General features: G+C 38.2%; 1 protein-coding gene across 1 annotated transcript in view; it reads left to right on the top strand.

Annotated features, from left to right (window-relative positions):
- The window catches only part of LOC109472608 (voltage-dependent T-type calcium channel subunit alpha-1H-like), a 45,394-nt gene that overhangs the window by 16,266 nt on the left and 6,846 nt on the right, over positions 1-22,282 (top strand). The window contains exons 14-25 of the mRNA XM_019772408.1: positions 2,144-2,212; positions 4,357-4,541; positions 4,988-5,114; positions 6,786-6,914; positions 7,571-7,660; positions 8,649-8,850; positions 14,227-14,378; positions 14,983-15,092; positions 16,498-16,628; positions 18,272-18,342; positions 20,350-20,428; positions 21,556-21,683. Coding sequence (XP_019627967.1) covers positions 2,144-2,212; positions 4,357-4,541; positions 4,988-5,114; positions 6,786-6,914; positions 7,571-7,660; positions 8,649-8,850; positions 14,227-14,378; positions 14,983-15,092; positions 16,498-16,628; positions 18,272-18,342; positions 20,350-20,428; positions 21,556-21,683 — 1,473 coding nt within the window. The remainder of the gene's footprint in view (positions 1-2,143; positions 2,213-4,356; positions 4,542-4,987; positions 5,115-6,785; positions 6,915-7,570; positions 7,661-8,648; positions 8,851-14,226; positions 14,379-14,982; positions 15,093-16,497; positions 16,629-18,271; positions 18,343-20,349; positions 20,429-21,555; positions 21,684-22,282) is intronic.

The following is a 22,282-nucleotide window of genomic DNA, read 5'->3' as shown; positions in this document are numbered from 1 at the left end:
AATGTTGTTTTAATGACACAAATATTAGGATAAGTCTGCAATAGATTGACATGATATAAAAATCTTTACCACTAGCAACTAGCAGTTACTAGATATTGAGGCCATTGAACTGTAACTTTGGGCAACAAAAAGTTGCAATATCAAATTTGCAAAGTGGATGAGGCAGGGGAAGATATACAGGTATTGTTGTCAAGTCAGAAATGATCTACACTTCCCAACCTGAGCTTGGCATTCCAGTCTGCAACACTATATCCTTAAAACATCATTCAGCAGTTGTTCTTGGATTGAATGTACAATTTGCTAGGACAAGTGTGAGCAAGCATTGCCACTTTTACACATACTGGTACATCACCATAAAATTGCCTTTTCTGAGAATACACAGTCCTGTTACCCCTGGTAGACAGGTAGGCCTTTCAGTAAGATAGATGTAGCTACTGATACTCCATCTTGGAATGCTCAGTGACATACAGCTCCCTTCAGATTTGGTAAAGCTAGCCATTTGTGTTGCCTTACTGACTTCCATGGGATAGTAGAATTGCACAGAAACGAATGGCTACTTGGCTCCTATGCATAAGACTTATAATTAAATCTTTAATTTCTATCTCTAAAGACACAATTTCAGGACAACAATCATGTTTTTAACAGTAGAGAATCAAAATCAGATTGCATTTTACTGTCCCTTTCTCTTGTTGCGTGTTGTACTTTGAAAAGCACTCAGGCAAGTGAAGTCAATCTTGCTATTTGGCTCCTATGCATAAGACTAAAGGAAAACTTAATTTCTATCGCTAGAGACACAATTTTAGGACAACAATCATGTTTTAATCATCTTTGTGTTTTATTGTCCTTGTCTCTTCTTGCACTTTGAAAAGCACTCAGGCAAATGAAGTCAACTTTGGTCTTTGAACATGATATCCACACCCACGCAGCCTTTGATCAGACAAGATTACACTGTCTCTAGGGATAGTGTCTTGTTATTACTTCATTTAGAGAGCCATAGATAAAAGGTTTGATAGTCTTGGTTCTCATACTCAATGAAAGAAAGATATCATGTAGGTGAAGGTCTGAAGGCATCTAGATATCATGATATGTAGAATTATTACACACATGGGATAAAGAGAAATTAGCAGGTTTATCACTATTATAAAAAAGATGAACTTCATATCATTGTAAAGTAGATGCATTTCATTGCCGTAAGAAAAATGAGTATGTGGCTTATATATAGGACACATACACCAATGCAACTTCAAATTAGAACTGATAACTAAAAGTCATTTTCAATGCAGCAGCTCTGATGATCATTTCTTCTTCATTAAAAAAGTATGTCTCTATCTGAAATGTTCTGTGCAAGTTTAACAGCAAAGACTTCCTTTACCAATAGTCAGTTCAGGCCACATCAATTTAATTTTTTGGTTGTTGTATTTTTATCAGAAAAACTGTAACAACTCTGAAGAGAAGGGACTTCCTTCAACTGTTGGGGCCAAAATATGAGCATTTTTGGAGTTGATTCAGAGCCTGGACTTTTTTGAAACTAGAAATAGAAGAAGTAGGCAAATCTGTGAACCAACAAATTAAATTAGTGTGGCCTCTTTGATTTCTATCAATTTGTAGAAGTATAACAGCTAATGAAACTTTAAATAACAATAACCATTTTTTCAGCACCAAGGAGATAGTTGCTTGACTCAGCTCAATGTGAAGTTGTTGATTATCATATCTGTCTTTGTTGCAGTTTATTTCAAATCCAGCATATTCTGATTTTGGATAGTTTGATTTCCTTGTATTCTCTGACAGTCATGAAGTCAATTTAAGTCAAAGAAACTTTTACATTAAGTAGTTAGGCTTGAGGGCCTGGGAAGTTCCCAATAAGATACAATCATGATTGATGGATTCAAGATCAAGAAAATGTAAGTTTCATTGTTTTCAGCTCTGGGCTTAAAAGCTTTTAACTGGTTAAAGATTTGAACCTAGTGACAATTAGAAATTGCATCGCAGATGGGTAATTTGCCCTGCAGTAAGTTACAGAAAAGACATTACGCTTTGATGGATGAAGTGGATTTTAGAAGTGATTGTGTGAGTTCTGCCCACTGTATTCCCACAATGCCTGGTCTTTGGGACTACATCACCATTACCTTTATCCCCCCTCTAGGAGAGAATGTTCCTGACAATCGCCAACCACGTCTTCACTGTCATATTCACCTTGGAGATGTCTGTTAAGGTGAGTCAGACTGGTGGTGAGAGATTTGTCATAAAAAGTTCGTGAATAGTTTCATCAGGTTGCTAAGATACTGAGTAAATAGACTCTTTTTACCCAACCAAGTTTAACTTAGTGTTTTATTCACAGTCGACATTTCGGTGACCGTCTGTCACCTTCCTCAGGGCAATTCTGACTGGTTCACATTGCACTGCAGCACAGGTGTCACTGCTATAGATGCATTCCCAAACGTACAATATTTACATATCTACATGTACACATACATGTATGCGTGGTTACAGGGAATTGCATCTACAATGCAGTCCAAAACATACAGGATATACATTATGTGAACCAGTCAGAATTGCCCTGAGGAAGGTGACATATGGTCACTGAAATGCCGGCTGTGAATAAAACACTTGATTGTGCAAAAAGAGTCTCTTAAATAAAAAAAATTAAGTTGTTTAGTAGAAAAGTTGTGGATGTCCATTTCAGACAACCACGGCGGTCAATTTCTAGGGTAAAATTTCCAATTCTACGGAGGGGTATCAGGTTACCGGGGTTCCACGCGCGGCTTCTGTGGAGCCAGTCTCAACGGTAAACATTTTGTTAAGCAATAATTAACATTTTCACGGGGACTCCATTGTCCAAATGTGATAAAATCAGCACTGCATATACCCCAAATGTTGTTATTTTTATTACAATGCTTAAATGTGTGTGAAATCACTCTCAAAGTGTCGAATGCTTATTCTAGAACAATCGACGTCAATAACCAAACAACTGATTTAAACCGACCCCAAATCTTCCAGAAAATTCCACATTTTTGCATTTTAGAGAACAGTATAACAAAATTAAGATTTGAGTCGGACAGTTTTCTTTATTTCAAAGTTAAAGTGTTGCTATGGCCGAAAAATTCGCAAAAAAATGCACTTTTTCAACTTCAAAGACCGATAATTCCAGAATGCCGCCATCTTTAAAAAATCCGTCCGACACAGATCAAGATTTGTGTCTTGCCTACAATTTAAAACGTTTCTGAGGTAAATTGAATTTGTTTTTGTTGCGGTTTAAATACCATGTTTGCAAGCATGTCAGGCAGGCTGAGTAAGTACAGGGGGTAACTTATATCCCAGTAAACAACAATTTCGGTTCGATTAAAAGGTTGGAATATTTGGGCCCAAATTTGACCATCGTGAACAGTGGCAAGAGTCATTGCAGTGCTTTCACAGAACCAACATAACACCCTGCCAACATTCATGGCTGGCCTTCAATGTCCTTTGATTTACCAACCAGATGAAACTATTCATGGAACAGTGTGGATATTCCTACAAACATGCCAGCAGATGATCATCCATTTTCTTGCCTACAGCCAGTTGAATCTCAAGAGAGTTTAAAGTCTTGGGAACCGCTATCGTGATGATGAATCCTTCTGTGCAAACAAACTCAGCAGAAGTGCATCTGTAACTCTCTTGAGGAGAATACAACTTTGCTGACACTGATGTTTTGCACAACAAAAAGTCATATAAGACTTGAATTTTTCTGAAGATACCATACAATACTTGATGATACTTGATGTTTCATGTTTGTTTACTTCCAATAGCATATTCTCTCAACATCAATAGTATGAAAATAAAATTATACTGCCTTAGCATGTTAAAGGGCAATTTTCAGAAAGTCACTTGTTCTTCTTGTGACACCACTGTATGCACTTCGACTTAATTTTATGGATGACCTCCTCTGAAGACGCCCAAACTAGTGCACACGGCCAAATAAAAAAAGGTCCGGCCAAAAAATGCAGCTAAACTACAGGAACACAAAGCTGTTATTGTGAATTGCAGTAGTACAAATGTATGTAGTGACTTTTACAACAAGTCGGCACATGAGGGCTTTTTGCGGAATTTGTGAATCGTTACTGTACTGAGTTCTTGAGTTCTGTGGAGCTTTGGCAGCCTGGGTGCCATTCTCTCTAGTTACCATCGGCTCCCTATAATAAACTGTAAACTGTATTGTTGCTAGCTACCATGGACTACAGAGGATATGGCATCCAGGCCAGAGCCTTGGAGGAGGTGATTTTTTTTTGTTGAGAACAGGCAAAAATCAATGCGCGTGCGGATGTCATCCATAAAACTAAGTTGGTGTGGCCTAATGTTGTTAAAAAAATTCTTCTGCAGGTCCTTGCGTTAGGATTTGTGTTTGGTGAAGGTGCGTACCTGAAGAGTGGCTGGAACGTCATTGATGGCTTCCTGGTGACCATCTCACTGGCAGACACAGTCATCATGGTATCGTCCAATAGCAGTCCAAAAATCTTCGGCATCCTAAGAGTCTTCCGCTTGCTTCGGACTCTCAGACCCCTCAGGTGACCATAAAATTTTGTACCTTGTGAATTACAAAAATAAGCAGTTTATTGCATGACAATTGTACATAGTACATAGAAAGGTAACATTTTCAAGGCAAATGCATAGTGTTTACCTTCGCATATGGTCTGCTATGTTAATTATTACTCTAACATATTCATATATATATATATATATATATAATATATAATGACAGGAGTCCAAATCCCTCTTGCTGTAAAATTGCAACATGATGTAACCCAACATTAGTTACCATGGTGACAGATGTCTGGTTCAGGTCATTAACCTAATTGTTCAGGTCATTGACCTTTATATTTGTTTGGAGAAGAAATTCATGTTGAATTTGAGATCTCTCTGGTGTCACTGACAAAAAAAAATGCTGAATACTTTATGCTGAAAGCTTAATGCTGAAATTGTTGTTAATAATAATTGTTGTTAATTCCTGCAGAGTGATCAGCCGAGCCCCAGGCCTGAAGCTGGTTGTCCAGACCCTACTGTCCTCCCTGAAGCCCATTGGGAACATTGTTCTCATCTGCTGTACATTCTTTGTCATCTTTGGGATACTTGGTGTACAGGTCAGTACCCCTTATGAACTCAAAATCATGCTCTTATGTTATCCTAGCAACCTATGGTAGCATGTATAGTCCAGTGGTTAGTGACACTGCCTTTTGACTAAGAGGTTGGGAGTTTGAATCCCACTCACTGTTGTCGCTCACCCGACATGTACACTACTGGAAAGGGTGGTTGTCCTTAGGACGTGACATTAAACCATGGTCCACTGTTCATTGTGCTTGTTGGGAAGAGCCAGGGAAATTTTCCAGGTACAATGAACCTGTAAATACTGTACATGTCTGTCTTCTCTGTCACGACCAGTGGGAGATTAGCTCTTCAGTGAGCTAAAACTGGTTCGAGATAACTTTCTTACCTATGGCTTACTTTTGGGTTTAGATTCGTTGTCTGTATATATTTGCTTCCTTGTTTGGAACAATTATTTTGATAGCCACTAATTGTTGGGTAGCCCTATTTCAACTAAGGAATGGCTTGTCACATTGTACAACAAGATTAAAAGAAGTTTCAAACTCCACTTTCCAGTCCCCCAATTTCCCCTGTGGTGCTGGCACACATGTATGCTAACAAAGCCATCACCCACGTACAATGTACATGTGTGAGCAACAACATGAAGTTCGGATAATTGCCAAGTGACTCATTTAAGAAAGTAAAGCAATTATTGTCTGCTGTCCTCAGAGAACTACTTATCTTCCATTGGTTGTCACACTTCCAACTACATCACTTAAAGCCCAGATCTAAGTAATGTAGGAAAATGTGGAAAACAAGGTCACAATGGAAAATATATATTGTTCTTGAGGGAGAAGACAAGTTGGTTAGTTAGCTGTCTGAACATTACTCTGAGGTCCCATGTCTCCTCAATTACTCACAAATTGAAGCCCCAGAGATGGCCATTAGTCACTATGGGTTGCGTAAGTACCAACATTGTGAAAGATAGCCTGGTTACCAAACCTATTTTTGTAGCTCTCGAGTCCTACATTTTCTCCAAAATTGGGAACTAAAATACATTGTACATGTAGGTTTGGTAACCAGGCTAGTAAAAGAAAGTTTTCAGTTTCAGAAAATTAATTCAAAGTAGTTTTAACTTTGAGACAACTTCCTCAGAGTGTCTGATTGGAGTTCTGCTTCTTGCCGCTATACATGTAATACGTAGCTGATGTAGGTGGCGCTTTTGTGGTGAGAACACAATCTCAAGCATGGCTGAGTTTGTATCTCCCTTCGTCCTGGTTCATTACTGGTTATGTAAAAGAAAATCCCAAGATTCCTATATTGTACCAACCTAATGAAAAGTTAACCATTTTTGGTGTTGAGTAAAGAGACTCTTTTTACACAAATAAGTGTTTTATTCAGAGATGACATTTCGGTCACCTTCCTCAGGACAGTTCTGACGGGTTCACATGCATTGCACTGCAGCACAGTGTCGCTGCTATAGAAGCATTCCCAAATGTACAATATTTACATATCTACACATATACGTGTTTACAGGGAACTGTATCTACAATGCGGTCCCATGCGGTCCCAAATGTACAGGAGTTGGATTGCCCTGAGGAAGGTGACAGACGGTCACTGAAACGTCGGCTGTGAATAAAACACATGGTTCTGTATATAAAGAGTCTCTTTACTCAGTAACTTACCAACCTGATGAAACTATTCACAAATATTTTGGTGTTCTTATCCAGCTGTTCAAGGGGAAGTTCTTCCACTGTGAAGGCCCTGACCTGTACGGGGTGAAAAACAAGACAGACTGCCTGAAGGACACCAAGAGGAAATGGGTCAATCAGAAGTATAACTTTGACAACCTCGGACAGGTAAGTACATTTCTTACTTTTGTTATAACACTTTGGTTTGGAATAGATTTTCTCTTCTTCTTTACATTATAGGCATTCAATACCAACAGTAATGATTAAGATTTATTTAAGTAAATCCAGGAAAGCAGACAAAATTTCATTAAAACTGTTTTAGAATGTTTTGCATAAACTTTAACTAATATTATGAAGTACCATGCATTGCCATATCTAGATCTATATAAGTGTAACTATGCTCACTACAATAGCTACATGTATAGGTAAAATTGATATTATAATAAAAGATATGTATCAGCCATTAAGGAACCCTGCAGAATTATTCCCAGAATTCTGGCTCCAGTTCCCAGAATTCTGCAGAATCCTGGCTCCAGTTCAAAATTCTTTAGAATTCTGCAAAATTGGGTTAACCCCTACATGTATGTGTCCTTAATGGTTGCCATGAATTTCTTACATCATTTTTACCTATAGTTTATGATACCAGTATTAGCCCATCTACATATGTAGATTTAAGGTTGTTGAGATATGGAAATTAGTCCAGAATTAAAGTGGAAGTCCAGAATTAAACAGGAGGCTGTTCAATGTACTTGTGTAAGTCTGTAGTTGATACACGTTTTGATACAATGTATACAATGTATATATTGTGCTCTTCTCCACACCAGGCACTGATGGCCCTGTTTGTGCTGGCATCTAAAGACGGCTGGGTGGACATCATGTACAACGGCCTGGATGCAGTGGATATAGATGTACAGGTCAGGACTCTTCATTTATAGCAAAAATTCTAGTTTAGACTGGGGCTTCAGTGCATGAAACTGTTTGTGATTGGCAAACAGACTGCATGTAGAGCTATATCCCATTTCTATTTCTATACATTGCACAAAAACTGTCATGCTGTTGAAATCATTAAAATATCAATTAGGCCACACCAATTTAATTTCTTGGTTAACGGATTTTTCTAGAAAAATAATGGAGCGGGCGGGCGAAAAAAAATAAAAATAAAAACAGGCCTAGGCATCCTATTATGGCCCAAAATGGTACGATAGGAGCCATGAAGTCAACACGCCAGGCTGGTTCAAAATTTAAACAATGAATTTTGAACTTTTAATGATACCATTGCATTGAAAGATGGAATAGCTGTAACAACTAGGAAGAAAATGACTGTTTTCAACTGTTCAGGGCAAAATATGAGCATTTTACAGTTGATTCTGAATTTTTATTTTTATTTGCAAATCAGAAAAAAATGAAGCGGGCGAATCCGTTAACCAAGAAATTAAATTGGTGTGGCCTTATAGCAAACTGATCTATTTAATGAAGATTTCTTCCTACTGTAGTTATCATCAAAAATGCTTCTCTGCCACATGCTTGAAAATGATGTGGTCATCAAAGGCAAAGATTGGGCCATGTGTTCTATACAGTGGTCACAGTTGCAAAAGTTCCTTAATGCTTAGTAATACATGTATGGGGAAAAAATCGGGATCAACGAAAAGCAGTCATTATGGCCAGATGGCCTGCATATAGAGGTGGTCATTTTCTGGCCAAGTTTGACTACATCATCCATCTATCTGCTAAAAAAAACAGTTTTTCAAGCAACTGGATATGATTTTAGAAATATGATCCATTTGCTTGTGTAACTGTTTTTTGGCATATCTAATTACCTGGATGTCTAACCTTCACGGACAAATGTCATTATGAAATAAACACTGAGCTTCAATTTCCAACACTATCCATCTATCCTTGCAGCCTATTGAGAACTACAATGAGTGGATGATCATCTTTTTCATCTCCTTCCTCTTGCTGGTTGGCTTCTTCGTGTTGAACATGTTTGTGGGCGTGGTGGTGGAGAACTTCCACAAGTGTCGGGAGGACGCAGAGCGGGAGGAACGCCTGGCACAGGAGGAGAGGAGGAGGAAGAAGATGGAGAGGAGGATGCGCAGAGAGGCTGGTAAGGACAGCCAATGGCAGGGCTGGAAATACTGAGTGCATTTGCACCTTGGTGCACCCAGCATATCAGCAGAATGTGCTGCACCTGCACGACACCCTGATTTTTTCATTGAATGTTTGGTCAATGTGGCATCAGAATTTTGCCTGTTGCAGACGATATCTTTTCCAACACAACATTTGGAAACTACAGACGGGATGTTAACCTTATATGAGACATTCAGCCAAAGTGCTATGAAAAATACATCACGGGTTTCGCGCAGGTGCAGTATGTTAGTGCCAACGTGCTGGTGCATGTGCACCTTGGTGCACCCAAAATTGCAGCTGTACACCCAACTTTTTTTCTGTGAGTGCACCAGAGCACCCAAATATTTTGAAATCCAAATATTTACGTTGGTAAATAATATCAATTTTTGTGCAGTTAAGTTACCATGTTACCAAATGTTATAATGCTAAACTACGATATTCTTGACATCTAAGTGTCAGAAAAATTTTTAAAAATCTTTGTTGTAGCACTTGAATGTGTAAGATTTTGAAGTTAGAATTTGGGTTCATCAGAATTTTTGAAAGCTCCAAAACTTTGATTGGTATTGATATGCATCTTATATCAATGGTACACCCAAAAATATTTCCAATTGAAAATGAATTCAGTGCCCAGAGTCTATGGAGTGAATGAATAACAATATATGGGACACTGTTTTTTGTATACTCATTGCATTGTTATTGGTGCAATTTGACATCTTTGACAGTTGATCAACTTAATAGGGTTGTTACAGGCTTTTTGCAACTTGAGAACAATGAGACAGAACAATGTATATCAGTGGTCCTCTCTTGACTGAGTTGACTTGATCAGAATTCCTCAGTATTATATTTTGCTCTCATTAATATATAATATATTGTTGGTTGATGTTTGAATGATTTGATTACCTCTATATCATAGATCAAACATGACATTCATTATTTGTGCTGTCTACATGTATTTGTGTTTCCTCATGTACCATGAACTGCCTCTTCCCACTCACATCTATTCAAAATTACATCAGTGCTGTGAATTGTAAATTCCATTGTCTTCACAATGTCTGTGCTGACATGCTCTATGTCGATCAAAACGGTTCCTATAAATGTCAACTGAGTTGCTTATTTTCTTCCCTGGTTATTATAACAGGTCTTCCGCCTGTGCCTGAGGAGACAGAGGGAACAAAACTCCCAAAGCAGGCAGGAAAAAAGGAACAAAAACCCGTTAAAGGTTGTCTAAGGCGTCAGAAATTTACTAACTCTTCTTTTGCGAAGGTTTAGTACTCGTTGGTGACCGAATTTTTGTGTCTCAAAACTGTTTCTGGTGTCACGAATATTTATGTTGCTTACGTACGGTGTCATATTTTGGAAAGAAAACTTCATAATATCAAAACAACAGCACTGTTGAAGACCCATGTCTCCATTTTCGTGCATGCCCATCTCAAATTTCCACATTTGTTTCCAGACTCTTTGTTGCCATTTTGCGATGCAACTGATCATGAACCAAAATCATCAAGAGACTCTTCTTTAAAGTGTTGGTTGCAATGACATCTGGCACAATGATAAAAAAATGTTTCTAATATTCTACTTTTTTTACCCTTTTTCATTAGGGTGGTGGTGATAACAACCTGCTTTCTCTTTTTCTAGATTTTATCCTCAACTGTTACATAAGAATCCTCTCCTGTTCCTTCCATGTGTCTTGGTTTTAGATTCTGCGTGGTGCAAATATAAGACTTGATGATACCGTCCACAAGGAAATTCAATGTTTTTCTTTCACCATAAAGTTATGAAATATTAGGCACAGTGTACATGTATAACTTGGCAGGAATTTTGACATGTACATGTAGGCCAGAAATCTTAATGTTACTGCTAGCATGAGTCAAGTTTATGATGCAATCAAGGTTTTTGGTAAGCATGTCATAGTCATAAAGGTGCAGTAACAAAATATCAAGCTTCCCCAAATAGGACTCGATTTTTTGGCAAAGCAAAATGTGTTTTTGTGTTTTACAAACACAAAATACCCTTCAGCAGAGATACATTTACCATTCTTTTCATTTCAGATTGTGTTAACCAGGTATTCCTTCTCATCATACTCACACTTCTTTGATTGCTCAATAACCCCATCTATCTTATAGAACATGTACTGCAGCTCAACTAGGCTGCAGTTTCTTCAACAAATTAACATGCAGTCTCTGCATGTGTTCTAATCATGGGATGCCTCTCTTCTTTGCACGTTATAGCTTCCTACTATGATCTTAGAGGTGATTTGATTGCTCAATAACACCATCTATCTTATAGAATGTGTACTGCAGCTCAACTTGAAATTGGCTGCAGTTTCTTCAACAAATTAACATGCAGTCTCTGCATGTGTTCTAATCATGGGATGCCTCTCTTCTTTGCACGTTATAGCTTCCTACTATGATCTTAGAGGTGATTTGATTGCTCAATAACACCATCTATCTTATAGAACATGTACTGCAGCTCAACGTGGTGTTAGCTGCAGTTTCTTCAACAAATTAACATGCAGACTCTGCATGTGTTCTAATCATGGGATGCCTCTCTTCTTTGCATGTTATAGCTTCCTACTATGATCTTAGAGGTGATTTGATTGCTCAATAACACCATCTATCTTATAGAACATGTACTGCAGCTCAACGTGGTGTTAGCTGCAGTTTCTTCAACAAATTAACATGCAGACTCTGCATGTGTTCTAATCATGGGATGCCTCTCTTCTTTGCATGTTATAGCTTCCTACTATGATCTTAGAGGTGATTTGATTGCTCAATAACACCATCTATCTTATAGAACGTGTACTGCAGCTCAACTTGATATTGGCTGCAGTTTCTTCAACAAATTAACATGCAGTGTTAACTCTGCATGTGTTCTAATCATGGGATGCCTCTCTTCTTTGCATGTTATAGCTTCCTACTATGATCTTAGAGGGGAATGCTTGTCTAGAACCAGGGAAATTGTAATGCTCTTGGCCTGCCGTAAGTAACAAGACTATTAACAACCCCCTAAATGTGCACATTTGGATTTTCTGGTGTAGTTGTGTGGTGTTTCAAGATGGATAACGTTTAACACATCTCACTGCTCACTGCTAACAAACTTTCTGGATGTACATGTAGTAGCTGTCACCTAATTTTGCTGTTCACTTGTGACTACTAATAACGTGCTGTCATTGTGTGGTGCACATACATGTAGTGTCGTCTTGTTGTGTGGCATTGTCAGATGTCATTGTTGCCTTCACTTTTTGTTCATAAAGTCTCAAACTATCATCCTTGCATTATGGTATACTCTTTTTATTTGACAGTAGATGTTAGATGCAACTAATTCTTGACAACTTTTTGCCTATCTTTTTTTATAACTTGAACCAAGGTATGAACAATGTTGGTAAATTTTTAGTTGTACTCTACATAGAAAACCTTTTTTTTCTGAAAAACTGCTGGTAGATTAGCTAGTGACATAGAACTATCTCTTCCCTTTGGTGCTTCAGCATAGCATTCTTCTGCCTTATCCTAAGTAGTAGTAATGGCTTCTATAACTTAGCTGTAATGTGCTATATACTAGGCTAGCACTTTAGCTGGTAATTTGTAGTACACAGTAGTGCATCAAGAACCATCCTTTTAGTGTAGACTTTGGCCACTTGTTTATGTCTCTATCTTAACATATCTCAATGTTTTATGTGTTTGGAACAAATAAGCCACTTGTACAAATGCTTGAGCACTGTAACTTTTGCACTGCTATAATTGAAGCAGTTAAAAAAAGTCTAAAAAATAATTTTTCTACCTTGGTGCTGAAACGCCATCAAATTGTTGTTAACCTTTGGCTATCAACACTTACTACACAAAATGAACATTGCAAAATATATCTCATAAAAAACTTTGCTATATATTCTACTCCATTTTTAGGCTATACAAGTAGAAAGTGATGGTTTCCTGTTGTAGCACTACAGTGTTGTATCAATAGTACATGTATATTCCACTTTCGATCAGGAATTTTACTTGTCCATTCTGCCCATTCTGTCTTTTCTCACTGTTGAAATCCCTTGCAAAACTCTACTTGATATGAATTTTACATGGCACAAATACCATTCAGTAAAGGTATTTGTAAGGGGTTTCTAGTGTTGAGACAAAAAACTGTCACAGACATTTCGTTGCAAAAGGCAAAAGAGCAAAATGGGAAAAGTAGACTTCCTAAACTGAAGCACGGTAACATAGTGATTCTTGTGATGCACAGATACGTAGCTAACACCGTAATCTCTTATGTAGCTGGTTCACATCTCTTCCTTTTCAACCTTCACTCTCCTATGGAATAACCTTATTCAAGTTGTTTTGAATAAGTTATCCTTAGCAGAAAGAAAGTTAAAATGGAACAGAAAAATAAGATAAAATAGAATTAGTGTTAAATGATTTGTTCCCCATTTTTGGCCAAATCAAAGTTAGTACCGCTTAAAATCAAAATGTGAGGAAACAGCCTCCAGACATTAATCTGGACTTCTAGTTTCAATTCTGGACTAATTCCCGTATCTCAGCAACCTGACATCTAGATGGGCTACTATCGTAACCTATAGGTAAAAATGATGTAAGAAATATGTGGTAGGCATCAAGGACCCCTTAGGAATTAACCCAATTCTACAGAATTAATTCTGAACTGGAGCCAGAATTCTGCAGAATTTTGGGAACCGGAGCCAGAATTCTGGGAAGAATTCTGCAGAATTGGGTTGATCCCCAAGGAGTCCTCGGTGGCCGCTACATATTTCTTACCATCATATATCATTTTTACCTTACATGTAGATACATGTAGTTTACGATATTAGCCCATCTAGATGTAAGGTTGTTGGGATATGGGAATTAGTCCGGAATTAAACCGGAAGTCCATTTATTAAACCGGAGGTTGTAATATAGGATTATTTCACATTCTGCACAATCCACATGTTTCCTGTAACAGCCATTCTTTTTAGTAAAAAATTGAACTTTATTCCAACACAAAGTTTACAGAGAGATCAAATTTTCAGCGACCACTGTCGCTTCATCAGGATAATTAATGACCGGCGATCACTTCACAAGGCGATCTCGTGAGAGTTACGGTTTACAAACACGTGACCTTATTCACACGAGACTTTACAGATACGTGACATAAGCAATTGATCGAAAGTGCCAGGGATAAGGTCACGTGTTTGTAAACCGTTACTCTCGCGAAATCACACGAAGTGATTGGTCATTAATTATCCTGATGAAGGCGACAGTAGTCACTGAAAATTTGATCTCTGTAAACTGTGTGTTGGAATAAAGTTGAACATTTTACTATGATTACTACCAACACAGATGAACTTTCATGATAAGCCGTTCTTTTTCCCTCCCAGACTCGGACGATGAGCTTTTCTACATGAGATACTCCAGACCGCGGAGGCTCGTGTACGACATGATCACAAATAAGTACTTTGACTTGTGCATCGCCGCCATCATTGGGGTCAATGTCATCTCCATGGCGATAGAACACCATGACATGAAAGAGGTGATTTACGGTTTAAGATACAAGCTAATATTATAGTACATTTCAAATGCTCTTGTGGGGTCGTGTGGCGTAGCGGTAGTGTGTTTGTCCAGGTACCAGGTTCGAATTCGAATGACACCGATCTTGTGCCCTTGAGAAAGGCATTTTACACAACTTTCCTCACTCTACTCAGGTGGAAATGAGTACCTAGCTTCAGTTTGGGACCTGTAATAGGATGTTAAATGGAGGTCCTGTGTTTGGGGAGAGCCACACCCTTCGCATGTTAAAGAACCCACTGTACTTATTGAACAGAGTAGAAATTCTTCACGGTGTGAGTGGTTAGAACCTTACAGTTGTGGCTTGTACTTACATTGTTGTAGTTACATTGTAGTACTTAAATTGTTGTACAAAACTGGTGTGTTATGCCTAAAAAAGCATGGTCCAAATCCTACTGTTTGCATGGAAGTTGGTGATTCACTACAAATAACCTAGTGGGGGCCTGGCACACCCCTTTCATACTAGCCACAAAAACATGTCAGTTATTGCCGATTTCTTGGCAGATGGACATTACTGGAAAAAGACTGTCGGAAGAGATTTAAACCCTAAGGCTTCTATTTTCTTCCAGGAGCTGTTCAGAGTACTGCAGTACATAAACTATGTCTTCACTGCCATCTTCATCCTGGAAGCAGCACTCAAGATCACAGGGCTGGGTTTTGTCAGATACATCAAAGAGAGGTACCGTACATGTAGCTAATAAAAAGTAATACGTAGCATGTGTATAGTTTTACATAGTCCCGTAGTTTTACACCCAGAAGAGTATCTTAAATAATTTAAGTTTATTTTCAGATCATAAAGTTGAAATCTGAATCCTGACTCAGTCACCCAACTTGCATGTTAATGAAAAAGGCTTGCAATTCACAGAGTTGGACGTTAAAATTTTCTGTGTGAATTGTGAATTCTTTTTTTAAACTATAATATATAGAAGACATAATAATTCTCCAGGTGCTCCTATTGATTTTAAACTAAGGCCATGTTGATTTGATTATATGGATGACATCCGCGCCCGCATGAATTTTCGGCCGTTTCCAAAAAAAAAAAGTTTTCAACCATACTGTAAATCGTACAAAACAGTTGCAAAATGAGCAAAAATATACCATAAGTTACAAAAAAAATTAATAGAAATTATACCAATGTCGTAGAATGCCAAAATCAAACAAAAAAAGACGAAATTGTAAAGAAATGAACTTGAAGACTAGATTATTCGCCAAACCATATTCTGTGCCATTTGCTCAACCCTCATGACCACGTAGATTTCATAATGAAAAGAACTTTTTTTTGCAAAAGTTTTTTTTTATTCGCACGCGCACATCAGTTTTGGGGCTCCCGGAGGATGTCATCCATATGATCAAATCAACATGGCCTAATACATTTGTAGTATGCAATAAATTGCATTTCTAATTGTAAATCTACCTTTTAAACTGTACCTTTTACCTATATAAATGTATATAGTTTTGTCCAAATGTACAATAAGCCTCACAATTCAACCATTATGGCTGCCAGGAGGCTTGTCATAATACTGCAGCAATGTTCTTGTTTAATAAACCAGTGTACTACTACTACTACTACATTGTAATTGGAAAATTTCACCAGTATAATTTCACAGTACTTTGCAGAGTGTCTGTCAGTATAATAATGTACATATACAAAGTGTCTGTCTTTCTTGTCACTGGCTAGCTAGATTAGATGGAGCTGTACATATAGAATACAACACGGGGTATTCCAAAATGCCCGATCCGACTCGCGGGAGGGCCAGGACTGAGGGCAATGTGGAATACACAGTGTTGTATTCTATTTAATATGTCATACCCACCCAAAAAAACACGCCTTTCAATGCAAGATGAGCCAAAAGTTGGTGCCCCTAAACTCTAAAATGCAACAACATCAATTTCGACGTCCGAATTATGTATTTGAATTTTCGAAAGCAGCTCACGCGTTTACGACAAAATGCGTTCGAATCGTTCTATGGAAGCATAAAGAAGCCCGGGCCATACCGTAAAGTACAGCCCGGTCTGGAACACCGATATTGAATGTTATCGCGGCCCGGGTATGATATACATTACTGTATCTCTCCCCACTGCAGATGGAACCAGCTGGACATGTTGATTGTGATCCTGTCCATTGTGGGGATTGTGCTGGAGGAGATGGATGCCACCTTCCTCCCCATCAACCCTACTATCATCCGCATCATGAGAGTACTCAGGATAGCCCGAGGTTAGTCACAAGTGCTAAGCCTGCATGGCCTGTACTCTAACTTGTACTCTTGTACTATGTATTTTTGAGAATTGAATGGCACTGCTTCTGCCTGATGGGGCTAGAGAGTACCATCCTTGAATTATAGTTTCCAACTCTGTAAGTCTGCAATGTGGTATCCACAATAAAGATTTCAAAGATTTCATCAGGTTGGTAAGTCACTGAATAAAGATACTCTTTTTTTACACAACCAAGAGTTTTTTCGTCTGATGTTTTGGTGACTGAAATGTTGGTTACTAACACATTCAGGTCATTGAAACGTTGCAGAATAAAAGTCTTGGTTGTGTAAAAAAAGAGTCTCTTTATTCGTAGTACCATCTTCTTTTTGGCCAGGCCTGTTTAGCTAACTCTGGAACTAACTCCACTAAGGGAGGATGGTACTTTGTAAGCCCTAAGCAATCGACAACAGTTGCATGGCCAAAATGTTGTAATTCCCAATTGTTTGAGAATTTGAATGGTATTGCTTCTACTAAATCTGTTGGCTTCATGATTCTATGTCACAGGGGCTGTTAGCATGCAACAAACCTTATATTGTGCAATGTACAGTGTACAGGGCATATCTAAGACTATGTATGATGTATGTAACACAATGGATGAAAAGTTTGCATTTGTGCATTGTTTCATATGATTGTGCTTGCTCGTGGTGAATGTTCCTATTCATCTTCCTATTTGCTGGGTGATTATAGTAGAGATGTGCTGACAATGTTATCATATTATTATATATTATACTCTACAACCAATGTATTATATATTTGCCTGGGATGAAACTAACAGACAAGCATGGTTATCTCTCTCACCTGTCTACACAGCTTGTTGCACTTTACAAACTTTTATGTCTTTCAGCACTGCACCTCAAAACTATTGTCTCTGAGGGCTTGGAGCATGTTTTAGAAAACTAACAGCTACATTTTCACTCTTTCCTCTTTCTAATCCTGTGTCCTCCCTCCCCCCTAAATTGGAAGATAAGTCCTATCTTGCTTTTGAGTTCTAATTTCCCACTATCAGCTACTTTTTGTATAGCATGACTACTATTCTATAAAGCATTATGACAGTCAGACCACAAACATCTTTAATCCTTATTCACATTTTGCATCTTTCCACAACTGTTTCATTTTCTAAATGTTCAATCGTCATTTTCTAAATGGTTAATCATCATTTTCTAAATGTTTAATCATCATTTTCTAAATGTTTTACCATCATTTTCTAAATGTTTAGTCATCATTTTCTAAATGTTTAGTCATCATTTTCTAAATGTTTTACCATCATTTTCTAAATGTTTAGTCATCATTTTCTAAATGTTTAATGTCTAAGACTTCTCACTAAAATGTTAACACAAATACTACCATAGATGTTCCCTTGCTAAACCTTTGCATTCCCTTTAACTGCATGTTTTAACACCTTCTGCAATATTACCACCTCCTCTTTACAAGTGCTTAGAGCTTGCCACCTCTATCCATTTGCTATGCTTTCATATTATGTTTTTCTTTTGAATCAGGTTTTTTTTTTCAGTCTTTCTCTCCTTTCCCTGTGGTCTTTCCTCCTCTCTCCCACACATGGTGCCGGATGGTGCTCTAACACACGAGCCTTTCTCTGTCTCTCCACAGTCCTAAAACTGTTGAAGATGGCCAAAGGGATCAGGTCTCTCCTGGAAACAGTAATGAAGGCATTGCCTCAGGTAGGCAGGCAGCGTTTTTGCGCTGCCGCAGAAATAAGCTGACGAAATGTCTGTGACAGTTTTTTGTCAGCTTGTTTCAAACCCACGCTTCAGGGTTCGTTGTACATGTGGTGACAGCCAGTTTCTTTGTACACACAATAAAATGAGTTGGCACAGAATATTTTGCTCAAGAACCTTGCAACTCAAAAGTATACCAGCTGTGTTCTGAAGTAGTTGCTTGAAAACTGAAGTGAAGTGTGAAGAAATCATTTTATGGGGTGACGTTGAAATGGTGGCTGTTATCATCATCAAATGTGCAAGCAACAGAAGCGCAGTACTGACACTGACCAAGGATCATAACGTCTTACTCGGCTTCCTCTGCCATGTCTTGCTTCTTGCTTTGCAGTCTTGAAGCTTCTGAAGATGGCCAAAGGCATCAGATTTCTTCTCGAGACAGTCATGAAAGCATTGCCACAGGTAATGGCGGTCTGCTGGCAAGGAACCTGGTCCTGCTCTTCCCTCGACACAACTTGCAAAATAACCATCAAAAATGTATTTGGCGACAGGATCACTACGCCGAATGGTCAACCTTTTAACCTGAGTGTAACAGTTGCACAGAAATTTCTCTAAAAAAAAACACACACACATTAGAGTGATGGGCAAAAAGAATGATGAACTTCCCAACTGTAGGTACCTGTATGTTATTACAAAACATGAGCATGTAATTGATTATGATCAAAACTGCACCAAAAGAGAGGACCAGGATCTTGCCCGGGCAGATGAGCAGCCATGGAAAAAGTGTGCCCCTTTTCTTTCCGTAGAAAGCAGACTCTTGCCTTTTGTTTGGCATTTCTTTTGCATACTGTATTAATCATACTAATTTAACATCTAACATTTTTGTCAAGACCTTTAACTATTCAAACTTCTGTTGCTTAGTATGTTGTGTGGTTTAGTTTACACGTAGTTCTTCTTGTGTCATTTGTCAGCATGCTGAGCTTGTGCCATATAAAAAATAAGGGACATTGTTGTGTCGTTTCAATAATTCGGTTCTTTGAAACTAAACAAACTGATGTGTTGTGCTGTGATACAATTAAAGACCTTAGTGCATCTAACCGGTGGTGGCTACAGTAAAGGATGCATTTATTGTCAAGCATTGTGATTTCAATTTGATTCTAAATTCTGACTGCCCCCATTTTGAAATTCTGGTTCTTAAGACATCCCTGTTGAAAATTTTGTAACTTGAAAAAAAATAACTCATTAACATTTTACAACTGTGATATCATTCTAATAAAGTATGATGTACAAAAATGATGTGGCACCTGTGGAAAATCAAATCATAGCAAGTCTCCTAATTACTCTAAGACAGTGCTTGACATGAATTTCTAGTACTGGAATTGAAATAAAGCTACTCCGACATGTAAAAAGAAATTGAATTTCCAATTTTTGAAATTTGGAATTCAATTCTTTTTACACTAGAGCCTATCTAAAGGACGCTTACACTGTTCATTACATGTATAGAATATTGCATGTGACAGTCTGACTTAAAATAACTGAAGGACAATGTCATGACACATAGATGTTGGCTGTTAGAGGCAGAACTTAAATGTCAAGTACTCCACTGCATGTGAAGGACTCATGGATGGGTTAATTGTTATCAAAGAATTGTCAAAGAAAGAATTAGAATATCCTCAGAAAACTACAGTCCTTTCATTAAAATACTCAAAAGTGTGCAATGCCATGTAATTCTTTCGGTGTCAGCTGAGTAGATTTTCTCTTCTTATAATATTCCTGCACTTTTCCTGGCTTTCAAGTATGATGCAAATTTTCATGTACTTGTCAATTAAAAATACATTGTTATCAAAGTGGATAGTGAGAAAAAATCTCAATAAAGTAAGTGAGTTGACACTTCAAGGATTAAATTAAAGAAGGAAATAGCATCATGTATGTCCAAGCAAAACTCCTTGGTCCAAGACACTCTTCATGATTTGACCCATCCTAACAGATGAGTTGAACATTTGTCCCCTGCAGGTTGGGAATCTGGGGCTGCTGTTCTTCCTGTTGTTCTTCATCTTTGCTGCTCTTGGAGTCGAGCTTTTTGGCAAGATTGGTACGTAATATTGTTACATGTACAAATGTATGTGACAGACAGGGGACTGGCCGGGGAGGGGTGGTGGTGGTGGTGGAAGATCTAGCAAAATGGGTCAGGACCTAGAGGAAAACAAAGTTGTACTAACTTTTGCCTGGAATCAGACTGAGTGTTCTAGCCAGCTAACATTTCAATTTTGTTGAACATGACATCACAACGAGCACCAAATGCACAAGATGTCAAAAGGTGGCAAAATTTTTGTGTCATGTGTGTCAAAATTATAGACGGAAAGACGGATGCTGGATAGAACACTGCTTGGTCTTTGTTGTTTGTGAATATACATTTGTGTAACACTGCAAATCATGTTACAGAACAATAGTACATGTAGGAGGTAAGTATTTAATACAACAGCAGAAAATATTATATTTTTTTCAGCAATACCGGTATCCTAGATTTCTACTTATAAAAATGTCTAGCTATTGTATTCAAGAGGATGGGGCAGGAAGCATTAAGTGTTTCTTAAGACATTCTCAAATGGAGATCTTTTGGAGAAACAGACTCCAGACATAGCCTGGGTGCCATCCGTTTTGTAAGGGGACTTCTTGCGTTTGCTTTCCTAAAAAAAAAACGGATGGCTCCCAGGCTACTCCAGACTTACAGGAGTGTACAAATATGGTAGCAGAAGGGCTGCTGTATGTCTCAGCTTAAACAGTTTCCATAGCAAAACTAACATGGTGACTTTGTATGCTGATAGCAACTCTCAGGCTTTCATGGTTGAATGTTATTATAGCTTCATCCCAAGGGAGTGAAGTATTGCTTTTGGCTTGTCTGTGTGTGTTTGTGTGTGTGTGTGTGTGACGCTGATGAAGGTGCAAGTCTTAGAACAATGTAGTGATTTGTATATTAATTCTATGATGTTATACATTGTACGCTACAGTATAAGCCCTATAGCTGTTGTTGCATGTATTGTGGCATTAATGCACGTGTTGTATCATACTTTGATAATAGTAGACTCCCACGATTCCCTATCATTTCCCCCTCCTTTCACAACGTACCACACGTTCCTTTTCCTGCCTTCCAGCCTGAGTTATCTCCCTTGACATGTAGTGTAGTCTGTAGTTTAGTTTACTTTCTTTTCTTGTTTTCAGACTGTACTTCTAATGTGGAACGGCCATGCTCTGGGCTGGGCCTCCATGCAAACTTTAAAAACTTCAGCATGGCTCTGCTCACACTGTTTAGGATAGCAACAGGGGACAACTGGAATGGGATCATGAAGGTAGGTTGGGTCTAGGATTGAAACGGAGCTTTTGCCTTGTTTCAGCCTGCTCTATGGAACACCCCTGCTCTGGGCTTGGCAAGCATGCCAACTTTGAAAACTTCGGAATGGCCTTCCTCACGCTGTTCAGGGTAGGAACAGGAGACAACTGGAATGGGATCATGAAGGTAGGGACTTAAGGCAGAAGCACCCCCTAGCAGAAATGTTGAGGCTTGCAACGAAGGAGAAGAAGACACAAGCAAGACCAATTATCATACCCAGTCTAGAATTAAGTCTCATCAATTATCTGTTTCCAGATGTAAAATTAATTTTGACACTTAAGGTTTTATCCATACAGGGATGTACAGGGAAATAAGAATCAGGCACATGCTACTAGATCAAGTAATTTGAGTGTTTGACCAAATGATTGTGTATTTTGCATTAGCTAGGCCACACCAATTTAATTTCTTGGTTAACGGATTCGCCGCTTCATTTTTTTCTGATTTGCAAATAAAAATAAAAATTCAGAATCAATTGCAAAATGCTCATATTTTGCCCTGAACAGTTGAAAACAACNGTCCTTTTNTACTACTTGTTACAGTCATTCCATCTTTCAATGC

Source organism: Branchiostoma belcheri, unplaced genomic scaffold, assembly GCF_001625305.1.
Source record: "Branchiostoma belcheri isolate BF01 breed outbred unplaced genomic scaffold, Haploidv18h27 scaffold28, whole genome shotgun sequence".
NCBI classification, from domain to species: Eukaryota; Metazoa; Chordata; class Leptocardii; order Amphioxiformes; family Branchiostomatidae; genus Branchiostoma; species Branchiostoma belcheri.
The sequence above is the reverse complement of the archived record's forward strand: the minus strand, read 5'-3'. Positions and strand labels throughout refer to the sequence as shown.